This window comes from Acyrthosiphon pisum, chromosome A2 (genome assembly GCF_005508785.2).
Source record: "Acyrthosiphon pisum isolate AL4f chromosome A2, pea_aphid_22Mar2018_4r6ur, whole genome shotgun sequence".
NCBI classification, from domain to species: Eukaryota; Metazoa; Arthropoda; class Insecta; order Hemiptera; family Aphididae; genus Acyrthosiphon; species Acyrthosiphon pisum.
This window is the reverse complement of record NC_042495.1, coordinates 119,189,662-119,206,183: the sequence shown is the minus strand read 5'-3', so window position 1 is coordinate 119,206,183 and position 16,522 is coordinate 119,189,662. Positions and strand designations below refer to the sequence as shown.

General features: G+C 30.7%; 1 protein-coding gene across 1 annotated transcript in view; it reads right to left on the bottom strand.

Annotated features, from left to right (window-relative positions):
• The window catches only part of LOC100570667 (acid sphingomyelinase-like phosphodiesterase 3b), a 75,875-nt gene that overhangs the window by 25,054 nt on the left and 34,299 nt on the right, over positions 1 to 16,522 (bottom strand). The window contains exons 3-4 of the mRNA XM_003246206.4: positions 11,458 to 11,526; positions 5,592 to 5,769 (exon numbers count right to left, since the gene is read on the bottom strand). Of these exons, the coding sequence (XP_003246254.2) occupies positions 5,592 to 5,769; positions 11,458 to 11,526 (247 nt within the window). The remainder of the gene's footprint in view (positions 1 to 5,591; positions 5,770 to 11,457; positions 11,527 to 16,522) is intronic.

Sequence of the window (16,522 nt, the reverse complement as noted above, 5' to 3'; positions counted from 1 at the left end):
TGAAAATTTCATTTGTCTATAAATAGCTCAAAAAAAGTCGAAACACTTTGAAAATTTAACCCTGTATAGACAACGCTAATATAAACATCTGTTGCAAATTTCAAGTGCTTACAATAATTATTTTTTGAGTTACAGTAAAATTAAGTTTTCGTTTTTGTCAAAAATTGGTTTTGCGTAAAAATTCGCGTTTTTCCGTTATTTTTTTAAGGTTTTTCCTGCCGCTTATGAAAAGTATTGGGAAATTTTCACTTTTGACCCCCCAAAGTACCAACTAGATTCACTTTCCTTTCAGAAAAGGTACAACTTTTGAAAATCGAAGCATTTTTACTGCTCCAAAAGTTGTCGTCAGACACAAAAAAAAAAAAAAAAAAAAAAAAACACACATCATTGTAAAATCAATACATTCATCACTTCGTTCAGAATCTAAAAAAAAATGTAATCGATTAAATTTAGCTATTATGGAAATGATGTATAAAAATTATATTAACATATTATGATTTTATTGAATTAACTAGACACAATTAAAATTATTAAAATTTATACTTTAACCGTTTATGTTAAATCAAAAAAAATTAACCAAAAGCTTTAAATTTTGAACTAGTTATAATAAACCTTGACAAAGTGGGGGCATTGGTGTCAGATTCCCCCCATTGGCTTAGTAAAAAGTTTTGAGAGGGTGGGGGAGTTTCCAATTATCTACCGCTATTTTGGTATGTCGTATTGTTTTTTGATCCCCTCTTTCAGAGGTCATGGCTATGCCACTGAACACTCATAATTATCGTAATTGACTCTGATAGTGAATATACTATAATAACTGTATATATTTTATCTTCGTGTATATTTGTAATCTCGTGTTAGACATATACCTAAAATAAACGAATATCTAAAGAGTAAAAAACCATTACAGTTTTCCGATTGATAATTTTTATCACGTGTTGCACGTAAGGACTTTTATAAATGAATTCCTAAACAAAGGGCAAAGTCATGAAAACTATAAACAAATATATACCATTTTTGTCTTGGTGTTATCTCGCGATAACTTTTCCAATAATTGTCGATGTTTTACGATACAGACGACAAAAATTAGGACCATGATGGTATTGAAACTATAATATAAATTATAATACAATAAGTTATAATTGATTAGGTATATAAGATGATATTTTATAGTTTTTAAACTATAATTAATTTTAAAACGTTTCGTTTTATTTACTACGGTAATTTATTTACCTACTTAATTGTTGCCCATTCATAAAATAAAAGAAAAAAACCACCAAAAATGTATTATCATAAACCGAGTAAAACAATTATACGCTAAAATATCAATTAGAACATAAAATCATTAATCACTGTGTATACCTACTTAATAATAATATTATTATGTTGTCGTCAAAATATTGTACACTGTTTTTAATAAAAAAAATATATCCAAATCTTTATTAAGAATTCTTAGCGATGCGACGGTTTCGACTTTTAATATTGAAAATTCACAATAACGAAAAAGTGGTTTTTTTTTTTTTAATACAGTCTGCACCGGTCGAAATGGGCTCGCACGGGACACCATTATAACTTTTCCTACATTATTATATAGAGACGGTTGACGCGAGATGGACACGAGCCAAATAAATTCTCGTAAATAGCTTTATATATACGTATTACGTATACCATTACACGTACCGTATCCCGTACCTACCCTATACTCGGATATTATGTAATCCCTTACATTAGATGCGATCTCGTAAGGTCGTCGTTTTGTGTACGTGAACTCTTATCCCATGCGGACACCATTCACCGTATCCCGAGGAGTAATATTATAAGATTACCCACCTACCCACCGCCGCCGTGCCCGACCGCGCGACCCGTCACCGCCGATCCCTTATACATTCTTGCTCGACTTGTTAATAAATTAATAATAATATGTGTAGATCCGTAAACTTTACGGCGTAGTGTTGTTATTATTATTATTATGGCGGTACACATAACGTTGTCGAATACGACGTGTTCAAACGCACCCGAGTATATTATAATCCCGCGGTGTGCGCAACTCCGGTGGTACGTTTAATCTAATTACTTGGTCCGCGTGTACGAATGGCAACGCACTAAAATATAATATAATAACACGGCGTAGGCGCCTATATGATATCATTGTGTGTTATAGCTATATTGCGAGCAGGCACACAATATAATAATATTATTAGAACAATGTGCGACGTGTGTGTCTGTGGCGTTACGCTCCGGACGACTGCACAATAGGTATAATACACTGCTGCTGTTCCACTCGATAGGTATCGGAATATTATTTGTGGTCCGTTTCGCGCCGCGGTAGCCAATCGCATTCTGTGAGTCGGCGCGTAGATAGTGTTTTTGGGATTAGATGACCGAAAGATTGTCCGGACAAAGACAAATGATTATATCAATAGGAATTTATCTATGGAAAAAAATACAAAATCATCTGGTTAAAATATGAACGCGTTTTCATCCGGATAGAACAAAAATTAACACAAGCTACAGTTATATATTCGTAATACGCTATCCCGTGCTCGAAAAAACCGTCCCAAGTGTTTTCATGACGTGTGAACTAGTAGTAAAGTGTTGTACGTAGTAGTATGAACGATATTTCTGGAAAAATTAACTAAAACGTTATATGCAGAAATGCGCTATAGTTTTTTTTTTTTAATACTCATAGTGTAACACGTCATCCCGAAATCACCGTGTTAATCTGCGTAGCCACAGATCTGAAATAACGCGACAATTATAATAATAGTGACGGTTTTGAATTTAATGATATTATTTGAAAATTTGTTTTATTATAATAAGTCATGTTCAATAATTATGTTATTACAACTGAATAGCTTATGCAAATTTTGTATTTATCATTTTAATATAAGTACATAAAAATAAAATATCTAGGTGTGTAGATAATTAACTACAGTTGTAGAAGACTGAAGTTTTCATATTATGTCAGACAGATAAATATAAAACGTTTGCATTTCTATCTATATGAGACATAATGATATAGATCAATAATACATATTATCTACATGAATAAGTCGCAACGCTTTTGTTGCAGGTATTGAGTTGATTGAGCTCAACCAGAAAGTATAGAAATTACAAAGGTTTTAAAAACGACACTTTACATTTTTTTTTCAAAATAATTATTATCAACGCTAAGCAATCGCAATCCTTTAATATTATATTATATTTTACGCTTCAATTGGTTATTACGTTTCAAAAGGTAAAGTATTATTATTCAAATATTTCAAATGACATATAATTTATTTTGATAAACCGTAATGATAACATATTTTGATCATTCAACTCAAATATTAGGAATACATTAATTATATATGTGCCACAGGAAAACTAATAACACATGGGTCATATCATATCGATCAGAACTTTTGACTGTATATATAAAATGTATTATACAGACTCGTCGCAAAATAAACTATGCTGTTATTTATTCTTTTTTTTCGGGGTCAAAATGAAGATTTTAACTGTCATGATATTATAATTAATATATAGGGCACATGCGTATTTTTGTAATGTTCGTATGTGTTATGTACATTGTGTATACAATATATAGGAAACTTGATTTACAATGCGTTTCAACAATTTTTTCATAACATGTTGAAAACATAAATATACCTCAATAAATTTCAATTTTATAAGTCAATTGAAACATGGTTTTTTTTTTTTTGAAAAATATCCCATTGTTTACAAGTAAGCACACATTATTCATTTAAACCGTTGTTAATATTCATCTTTCCATAATCGTGTTAATATACACTGTAATAAACTGTATACCTATTAACTTTCCGCACTCGTATGTGAATGATATTTCATTGACATATTACTATAATAATATAAAATAGGGGGAAAAATAGTCGATTTATGTAATGGTCTCATTTTTGGAAATAATATTTATCAATGGGTACTCATCGATCTGTGTATAAAAAAAAAAAACAGAAAATACGAAAACTGCAAAAATAATATATTATGAACGCAATTGGTTCTGTTTACACAAATCATCGTGTAAAAACATAACAAAGCTATGATTTTTTTTTTTGTTTATGCATTCAACGGTAACTAGCTGCGAGGGCACTTTTAACAATAATATTAACGCGAAATTTTTATGTCTTATTGTTATTTCTGCTGCATGCTAAGTTCTCTTCGTTAAATCGTTAGCATTCGTAACACTTCTTTGAAAGTCATCTTACGAATCAAGCGTAGTTGTTGTGTGAGGAGTTGTAGAGAACATTAAAAACTGTTAAGGGTGGAGTTTTACTCACACCATCGGACGTTTCGATGTCAATCCAATTGTATAATTTATTATAATCGTATAAGTAAATCAGAGGTGCGTTAGAGTATATTTGTTGGTTATGCCGAAAAATCCTGTTTTCTATAAAATTATACGTACATCGATTTTAAACCATCACGTCATGTTTTTATTTTATATTTTTAGTCTCGACAAATATGTGAAAGTCAGAAGGTTAAAGTGTTTACATTATTAACGTACATTATACTATTTTGTAGAAATTAATTACTTTAAAATATATGGCTGTTTTCTACCATTTAAATACATTTAAAGCTCAGTGAATTTGATAGATTAATATTAAGATCAGTAACTGTTGAAGTCGATACAAAATCGTCGGAATTGATATATATTAAGTCTGTGTGTTATTATGCTAAGTTATGACCATCGTGTAAATGAGGTAACCTAAACTAGTTCACTCAACTCGACCCAAGCCACGGACGTATTGCAGCAATATTCGATTTTGTACACGTCATGTTTGATGTCATCGTGTAACAACACGATAAAGTAATTGTATCACAATTGTTAACAATATTATTTGCGTTCAACGTTACCTAACAATAATTAGAGCTCATATTTTCCATTTATTATTTCTGCATGCCAAGTTCTCAGCATCACCCTGTTGTAGGTTTAGAAGACATCTATAATTAGAATTTGTACTAATTCGGCAGCCTATTTCCGTACATCACCACCGGACCTTCAATGACAATACACACCAATCGTATTGTTAGTACATACAAAATATCATCCCCACGCGGTTCGTGTAAATCGTCGTAGACATAGAGGAGACTTGAGTCACATTATATGCTAAGTAATTATGGTCACCGTATAATAATATATAGGGAGTGTCAACGGCTTAATCTCAACCAACGGAGAGCGTAAAAAATATAATCAACAAACCAACTCAACGAACAAACATAATAGGTATTATACTATATTATTTTTTTTTTGCTACGCACGACTGCAAGAACTAAAACACTTTACGGGGCGTTTTTAATTTGCCAATCAGTAGCAGTGGACCGAGATAAGGGTAGAAACCACTTTAAACTTCTGTTCGGTGACCCTTTGCTCTTTGGGTTGTACCTATGTATATAAATATATATATACACAAACACCTACGTCGTATTATACGCGTAACTGTTCCGTGGTCGCGTGGACCGGAAAAGGATAAAGGGAATGGTTTTGTTTTTATTATTATTATTATTATTTTTTTGTTTTTTACTATTGTCATTATTGTTTTCCTCATTCTCTCCGAACAACAAACAAAACACCTTACCCGGACCACAGCACGAATTCGATGTTGTCTCCGTGCTTCTCCTTCATCGCCTTCACAGCGGACTGGACCAGCGTCCACGGCGAATCGCACCCGTAATCGCCCAGTCTGCCGCCGCTGGACGGCAGACTGGGCCTTTCCATGACCAACAGTTCCTGATCGACCACCGACCTCTTGCAACCTGCAAAACCGAACCGTTATTTCTTTATTAATATTAATATTCGTTATCATATTATATTATTTATAATCATGACGATCATGGTACACCATAGGGTTTAACGCAAATAACAACTGATGTATTAAGAAATGAAAAATTCATAACAATTTTAATAACTAAAATTTAAAATGTCCATTGTTCACGATTATAATATTATAATAAATACAAACAAATAAATAAAAATATACCTATTTGAATCAATATGATTGTACAGTTAGATAGCTGTGAATCTGTCAGTCATTTTTGTTATACCCTTATAAAATTATCAAAATATATTATAAATTTTCTCTGAATAATATTTGTATTCGTATGACGTCAAAAAAGTCTTTCGAATGAGTGTTGACGAATTATTCGAATGCTTCAAAGGAATATTACCTATATTACACTATAGATAACAATTTTAACGACTTTGCACATAATAACTCTATTATTATACGCCCACAACAAACGAAAGGTTTTCAAACTTACCAGACGATTCTGTTTACACAATATATTATTATATACGGTCATTAAAAACCAAAAAAGTTTCAAAATTACACACCACCGTGGGAACGCTCCAGTAAATTTAAAAAAACCAGCGAACTTGTATAAACATAAAATAACCGCAACGGTTTGTCAACCCAACTCCATTAATCAAAAATATAGTTACCGTTGTAGTAAAAAAAATTTCCTTATTCATTAAACTTTCGTAGTTCAATCAAAAGCATTACTGAGATAAATCTATTGTTAAATTCACCAACGAAAAAGTATCGATGTTTGCAATTATTTTCTTGGCTTAAAGCCCTGTTTCTAAGGTCCTATTGGCTGTGTATACATTTTAAATTTATTGTTCTTAAGGAGTAACCGTTTCACTGAAAGTTAATTTATCATTATTTGTTTGGCGTCATTGGAGAACAATTTATAATACATTATAAATAATTGTTATTTAAAGGAATGTTTAAAATGTTGAACTAGCCAATCATCGGTTGGATTGGAAGACTGGTACGATTGTTACTATACATGTTATGATTTATATCTGTCAACATGAGCACTTTTACATTTGATATGCTATTTTAATCAATACATTTATTTACAACCATTCAATAAATATGTTTGTATTGACTCTTTATTTTCATAATATTATGTAATTTTATTAATTAATTTGTATTAAAAGCAAAAAAAAATTACATTTTCCGATTGTGCACCCTTACAGAGACTAAACACATGCAATTGTATACATTTTAAATGCTATTCCAAATTTATAAGTTTAACAAGATTAGATATGGGTACTGGAATTTAAATGAAATCGCAGTAAAAAAAATAGAAATGTATTGGTTTAACTATGATGTTAATTATTTTTAGTTGCCTTTTTTGTATCGACCGTGGAGGTATAAACACAGAAAGTGTAGAAATGATATTGGACGTGTTACAATATTATATAATATTGTCCCTTGTTATAATCGTACCCAGTCTCAGTCTATAGATAATATGGTTTTTATCGTTTTTACTCTTCAATACAACACGAAATATGAATATTTTGATGTGACGCACAAAAAAACTCTAAATATTTTGGTCTTTAGTAAGTATAATACTGTTTTTTGGGGAATAGAACGTGATACTTAACATAAAATGAACACATTTATTTTTAGTTCTTAGCACGATAAATATTTTAAAAGTAAACAACCACTCCTGTTTACATAAAAATGTTTATTGGCTATATATATATATATATACATACACACACAAAAAGTAATAAATGTAATTCAAATAAAAGAAGTGAAAAAATGACTGAAATGTCACATCGTTTTATATTATTCCATGTGAATTCTTTATTCTAAATGCTGTATGTATAGTAATCCTGGCTGTTTGTAATTCGTCTCGTCTGAACGCTTTGTTTGAGAGGAAAAGTAATAGTACAGATAAATTCATATAGGTAGTTCGAGAATTGAAAACGTTTTGGTAATAGTAATTTTATGTAAATTTAAAAGTAGGTTTAGACGTTTTTTTAAGGTTAGATACTGCAATTCCAAAATGAGACGTAGGTACATGTGACAACACGTATGATAATATTATGAAAAATAATCTATACATGATACATAGGCAGAAGTTGCTAGGTTTATATTTTCCACCCATTTATAATACACAAAAAAAATAGGATACATGTTTTTCGAGCACTATACAAAATGTTTTAAATTTAAACGGTTTGATGTATTATAACAACAAATTATAAATAAAATATTGTGTTTTAATTCTTTAATTTACTTTTTATAATATCTAATATATTATTATATTATTATATGAGATGAGTAGTAAATGTATAGTATTGACGTATATGTATATTATAGTAAACACAAATGCCACAAGATATTGAAGCTTTCGAATCACGTCTATTCCTTTATTACCTATATATTATAAATGTCATCGTGAATAGAAAAAAATATTTTATTGAATTGTCAAAATATTCAAAATTAAATTAACTAAGAAATTATAACATGTTTTCATTTTTACTAACAAGCAATCTTTAGTTCAGACAACAACAGAAAGAAAATGTATTACCTTAAACAGTTACGGGGTGTTATAAACAAAGTGATCCTAATTTCTATAAACCTAATGAGTGTTTACAATCGATAATTCAAAAAGTTTAAACTTTATTGAATACATTTGTTCATCAAATGGGTTATCTCGTGTATTATAATATTATATTATGTGTATTAATTAAGTATTTATTATTATATTTTATACAATAAAAGTTTGTAAAATATTATAACAATATTGGTTTATCATCAGAATATGTAAATTGGTTTTGTTTTCATTAATTCGATTTGTATGTGACAAATGAGATAAAAACATCATTGATATTAATTGGTCTTTAGTTAAATTAACCAAAACGGGGAATTTGTTATATCAATAGAAATGTTTATTGATAATTAAAAGACATTCAATATGAATAAAAGTCAAAATGAGAATATTATTATAACATCAATATTATTATACCAGTCTTAATAAATCTGGGCATCTACCTATTAAGAATATTTTATCAATGATAGCGAAGGGTGAATTATAACTTTAAATTTATATTTATTAAAAATAAAATAGTTGTTTCATGTTTATATGCTTAATTGATAATTATTGACATGAAAAAATATTTGATATTTCTAATAAAAAAATACTGGAAATATTACTAAATATTAGTTTTTATTTCAAATAAAGAAAATAATAAAAAAATACAATAATTCTTACAAAGAAATTAATAATATGCATTTCGCTGTAAGCAAATATGCGAAGGCTAAAAGTAGTACCTATAATACATAAATTATCGTCTGAGCATAAATAATACGATAAGATATTATTCACAATAATGCAAAATGATTCAATAATATACGTCAGTACAAACAATAAATTGTTTATTTAAGCTATTGGTATTTTTTACCATTCAGGGATTAATATGTCATAAGGCTTTTTAATTTCTTGAATTTCTACGCAGGATCACACGTGGTTTTAAGTTAACAGTTCCTTTCTGAGGTCCATTCTTGATTTGGGTCCTGTAACGAATGTCGTCATTAATATCGTGCATTACTCCCTACGTTGAGCACGGCTAATATGCTGAGTGTTAGTAATGGCAAATGTGTATATATTATGTATGAAATATATATTATGCTGACGAGATGTTTAGCTCGCGTCGTGTTAATAACCGACTGGGACTCCTGGCGTAAATAGTCGATGACAACAGTCAAGGGAATAGTCGACAGTTTGAAAGTCAACAGTCAAGAGTCAATAGTCATAATCGATAGATGAGTCTATGGTCGGCAGTCAATAGTCATAGTGGATAGCCGATAGTGAAAGCCAAGGGCTGACAACGACCTAAAGAGGACCTGCGGAAGACCAGCTCAATCCACATTTGGATATCGGCACCCACGACACACAATGGCCCCATCGGTAACCCTGAATTATAATTTAAAAGTATACTTTCGATGTTGTAACTTGTAGTAGGTAATAACAATACATTAATATTCAATAACAGGTACACGTATATATATATATACATTGAGTACATTGCTTCACATAAGGTAACTCTGATCCCTAGTAATAATATCACACACCGAAGTCGAGTCTCCGAGACCTCGTTAATATACACAAAACAACACCCGAAAGAGCCACGAGAGCGATAGGTGAAGAGAAGACGTTACAGTCCCTTTTGTGGGATCCATCGAATTCTCGCAATTATCAAATAATTCAGTGGCTATAAAAAAATGTCTTGCATTTTGTTTATTTTCTTTTAAGTATAAATTGCCTTCCAAATCACTACACTCCTCTAGTCAACTTGGTCTGAGCAGTATATCAAAACACCGGAAAACGTTTTATGTAGCGTTTCTAAACAAACTTATGTTTTGTTATCAACAGTTAGGAAGGTATCTCGTTAACAGAAAAATTCCACCTCCTATACCATATCTCTCGCTACCACTTACTATCTTTATAATTTCCCCATTCACAATTTTATCGTTTAAAGAACCCTGGCTGAGAATATTAAAAATAAATATCATGGTATCTATATAAGATAAACTTGTTAATTTAAGATACTCAAATATAATACTATATATTATTGTAGTTATGTTATTGTTTTGGGTATCTAAACCCGTTTACTATTTAAGTAAAAAAAAAAAATAAATAAAATCATAATTTGCATACATGGTAATATCCGCTTCTTTTAACCATTACCTTAATATAATAATTTTGAAAAACGTATCTCAATCGACACAATATTAGAATATTATCATCATCGATCAACGGAACCAAGTTCTAAAATATTATGTTTCCTATTCTTACGACATTTATATTTTATAGTAAGACGTTTCCTGTTGTATAATATTATTTTCTATTCCAATATTATATAACGCCTAAAAATCTAAAATATTTTGTCGGCTATAAATCGCTAACAACCAAACCTCCACTCCAAATTATCGAAAACTGTTTTCAAAAATTAGCCGTTTCGAAATTGAATGTGGTTAAAAACTTTTCAAAACCAACCCATGACCCGAGCATGACGGAGGGTTGCGGTGGTGGTTACGAGCGACCAATCTCGGTCACACTGAAAAACGTCCAGCGGTGTGCGAGTGTATAATGTATATTATTATATATTTGTATGGGTGTGGTGGGCATAAATATATACGTCTTTAACCACAGTTTTGGTTTCTGATTTCATCAGAAACGGCAATCACGTGGATTCTAAGATTTTTTCCCGACATTTTACTGCCATCCACACAATATAATGCGCTTGTATACGAAACCGAATCAAACTTTATTCGTGTTTAGTCCAATCATTCGGCGGCGAACTTTTCCTGCGGATGGGGTGGGAAAAAAATGTTTACGATGCCGCCTGTGACCCACGGGAGGGAAATGCATATTCGGTTTGCGTCCGAACGACATCCCCGGGGCACCCAATTTAATCATATCACAAGAAGCCGATCGATAGACTCGACAAGCGTGTAATGTGCGGACAACAATTTTTGCCATCACGAGGCGCGCGCGTATCGCAGCGGTCTTCGCCGGCCGACGACACCCGCTGTCTAATCGGTCGCGTCCGCCTGCGCTCGCCTATCTCGATAAGAATTCACTGATAAAACAATAACAAACTTAAATCTATATTGTAATGATGTCATATTCTTATGTACTCACTTTGTGCGTAATCGGCGGTCGCCTCGTAATTCGCGTCGTAGTGTATGTCGGTGATGTGCCAAAAGTATCCTGAAACAAGAGAAGATAAATTTTCATCCGGTCCGCTGCTAGAACTTTGCACCGATCCCTCGAGATTCACCACCGCCGCAACGCGTACGTCAGTGTTGGGGGGGGGGGGTTGGCGTTAAGAGTGGTGGAGTGGTTGGGGGATTTGGTCGTAGCGTTAGGAGGGGGGGTAGTTTTTGTGAGGGGAGGGGGGTTGCGCGCGCAGCTGCCGTATTATTATGTACGCAATACGCGGAGTGCACGGTGCTGGAACCAGGCGGAGTAGCCGGATTCGGGACGCCGCTCCGCTCCCCCGGGAGAGCTGGACGAGGGGCTTACAATGTGTCATGGATTAGAGCAAATTAGTATTAATAACTTTACGGGCAATGCATATTGAACGCGCTTGGGACACATATACACACACACACAATATTATGTAAGCGTGTGGTGGGTACTCGGTGTGGCGAAAGCGGCGAGTTGCATAGCGGTCGGACCGTCGCCTCCGCCTCACGGTAGGTAGGTATAACGATGCGGAGTGAGTGAGAGCAATCGGATACGGTGACCGGTGGGAGGGTTTGATAGAGAGAGAGCCAAGCGGAGAGAGGACATGCCGGGATGTTATGGCATAATATGGCTTTCAGCTCCGAGCAATTTATAAATATCAATTATTTCGGTCCCTTTTAGAAGGCTGAAATACGTTTCAACCGATGCCCCCTGTACCCTTCCCACGACGATCTACGCGGCTCCGTCAGCATGCCAACAAAATAATATTATAATCTCGATAAAAAGCAATCATTTATGATTTTCTTCTACCACCTCGACAAACCATGTCGTTTCGGCATATATAATGAATAATTATATATACATAATATAAAATATAATGTCACAACGGAACACATTTCATTAACTTCGATTGAATTAGTCCATAAATTATTACGGGCATTGCGATATAATGATATAATATAGGCATGGCATACGTAATATCTCGAAAACTTGCAAACAATTGTGTTAAAAGTTTACGGTGGAAACTATGTATATATATAATAGCGATAAAATCGTTCGATTATGTCGTAAATGAAAACACTAAAATATGTTTATTGACACTCGAGAGTCGGTTGCTGATAATATACCTTGGGAAAGTTACTTATAAAAAATATCAGTTTAAAATTAATTTATCTAATATCGAGAAAGTTAAATGCATTTTGTTTTTAAACATACAATAATAATATATAATATAGCGTATACAGTCTTTATAGTTTTAAATTTAATACTCAGTCTGTACAACTATTTTCATAACTATAACAATATAGTTGAAGAAAAAAATGTAATACAACATTTGGTTCGATACATAATAATAGAACCAATATGGTGTGCATTTAGCTTTTATATCTATTATTTTATTCTAGTACACACTGTTATTATTATTATTATTATTATTATTATTATAACTATAGAATACACTGTAGTATTTTTGAAAACTTAATACGGATTCTACATTAAATTTCCAACCCAACGACCACAGGCATACACATGAAAGAAAATATTCAAAGAAAAAAATATAAATTTGTTATTACAAAAATAATTGCTTCCTAAATCTTCTGAAAAACTAAAATTTTACCTACCTAAAGAGTTTTTATTAACAGATCTCTCCAAAAGTTGAAATAATTATGAACGAAAAATTCTTAAAAATTAAAAATCAACGATCATGATCCTGCTATTATATAAGTTAATTATTAAATTGATATTATTCCATGTCACTATAATTGTCACACAAAATTAATTTTTAAAAAGAAATACAATGTTTAATTATCAAAAAACAAAGTGTAAGTTTTACAGATAAATCATTGTACCTAATATTTAATACAAGTTTATGTATAAAACATTAATACACAATACAGGACAGTAAGGTTATAAGGAAATTAATTTCAGCTGAAATACAATTAATACCTTCTAATATAATTAATCGAATGTACTTTCATCAATTTATGATTAATGAAAACAGAATATTTTTAAGATGCATCTTCAAACTTAAGTTTTACTAAAATCTGTTTATTACATATTTGATGAATATTTTAATTGTTACCAATTTATTATAATTTTTTCTACCTTTTTCCTTAAATCTAAGATTTTAAGAAACCTTTTTGATGATAATTACAAAAGAAACAAACAAACTTCTAAACTTTTACGCATTACAAGATTAAGAAAAAATAATACATTTCTAATTATACTTACATTTTTATTATTATTTTTATTGTAACTTTTTTTATGGTAGAATTTTGATTAAATTTTGCCCTGAAAAATCGCTGTTTCTAACGAGGTGTAATGGCGATGCACGTACATTAGACTTAATTTGATTATTACAAAAAAAAAGTTTTATTTTACATTTTTAATGGCATTAAAACATTTTCATCATTTGATTCATGTCACTGGACTATGTAATTTACTAAACAAATTAAATTAGGATAAAAGTTTTTATTTTAATTAATAAAGAACCAAACAAAAAGTCTTAAGTTATTTACAGCAGGTCATTTATCAAAATTTGAAGAAAATAAATAAAAATATAAAACTACGTGATCGTGTACAGACGTCGTGAAAAAAATAACGTAATTTTGTTATCTCAAGAAATATGTCATATATATTAGTAGTATACTAAAACAAAATAATTATGAATTCACACCGCTTCAATTATTGTAATCTTTTGACGCCGTCACCAGTGTCTAGCCATAACCATATAAGTTTGGGTGCCAGAGTTTACCACCCTATGTGCTGAAAATTCTTCTATCATGACGTGTAATTAATATATATTTTATACATTATATTTCATAGAATTATTTTATTGCAGTATGATCTTGGAAATTTTGGTAATTGGTTATGTTTTAAGTTCATTGTAATTGTCACCCGATGACCGTTAGGTACCTTATAATTTATTATATTATGTACTTCTCTCATAACGATTAAATATATTATATGTATAAATAACATATGATAATAATATGTATACCGTGATAATCTATTAATTGGTAAAAATATGTGCCGTAAAATTAAAAAAAGTTGCGCTGTCCTGAGTTAGACATATTTACATAATGCTAAGCTTGATATTACCCATAATAGTATGATAGTTTTCATTTACACGGTGGTACTCATAATAATAATATATAAAATCATCTTTTGATGCTCATCATTTCGTGTCAATATATACGGATATAATAAAGCCACATAAAGTATTATAATAAACGTCGAGTGTTTTGGAATAATATATTTTTCCTCTAGAAAAATCAACGAAAAAAATTCTATTGATAGGGCGCTGAAATGTTATATAATATATATATATATATATATATCATAATAATAATATGTCTTACGAAAAACAAGACAATAGGCACCCATAACCCACTACCGACGACGACGTGCTAGTAGTTAATCAACGGCGGCGATGCAATGAAAATCAAACTAACCTAACCGAAATGTATTAAATACTCGAAACGTGTTCAACTCAGCACGCAATTTCTTATGTGACCGTGACTGGGTTGCAAATTATTGCTAAGACGACTTACTGCGAATGATATATCACACCGAAAAGTACGTATGTACGACAAAAAGAACCGAAAAAAAAAACCATCATAGTGTATACGTATTCGCCAACGCACTTTTCGCCCTTGCCGAGACGTTGCGCCAAAGTATTATAGTTCTAAGCTAGTAATAATAAATGTGTTACACCGTAACACACTCTTACTATTCTTATTATATTATTAATATTTGAGTGTTGTCGTATGTTATTGCTATCTTCTGATTTGACTTCTGTAGCCCGCGTAACATTATTAGACTACACGGGCTTGACTACCTAACATATTTTCAAAACAAAATAAATGATATTTAAATTGAACAATATTTCCATCGGTGGATTAATATTGTTACAATATGGATATTTGCATAATCGATTATGTTTCAATAGAAATCGGTGAACAGTGTAGAACTTTTAACTGTCCACTTTCCAACATTAGAATTGTCAATAAATGCTAAAACATATCAAATGATATAATAATATGCAATCAACTGTTTATTATAGAATGATATTGAATCTCAAATATAAAATATAATACGAAGTAAATATTATTATTTTTTCAAACAAAACGTGTTTCAACAAACACATAAAATATAATACGATTACATTTTTAATCAGAATTGATGTTATTCAAATTAAAATAATTATTAAAATTATAATTATTTATTCTGAATACTGCGGTTAAATATTTAAATTAAAAAATATAATTATCGTTAAAACGCCATGGAAAAAGTTGATAACATTGAAACGTAAACATTGAGATCATGATTGATGGTAATAAAATTAATTAATTATGTTCACTTGAAAATACGTAAAAGAAATTATGTCTGAAAAATGAATGCTTTGTAACAAAACACTCTCGGGGGTCTTCAATTTTCACTCTTGAATATATTATAAAATAAACTGAAAGCATATTCGATATAATTTATTAATTTTGGAACTCACTAGCGGTCATATTTGTGTTTGCCTTATTTTCTAATAATAGAGTTACATAATATATTTAAACATAAAAATGACATTAATTTCAAAACACTAATAAATTTCATAACAAATTTAATAAATAGTATTGTGGACGTGTTTCTGATACGAATGGCAGTAATTTATAATATGATATAATATATTGGTACTTTTCTAAAAAAAAATAATAAACATAATATGTAATTTATTATGCATTGTATTAGTGGACATTTCTAAAAAGTATTTGTGTCAATAAACGTCGCTTATTTGTATAACTATATATTTAAATATTATATGATATTATACGTATTGGAAAATATTAAACGGACAAGGTTTTTATGATAGACGATTGTCATGATGGCATTTAGATCCCCACCAAAATAATTGATGAAATCCAGTGCTTTAGATTTTTCTTGAAATTCAATATTATCATAAATACTGATATTTAGAACTGTTCAAAATGCTTTAGTTTGGTTAACAAAAATAATAAAGAAAAAAAAG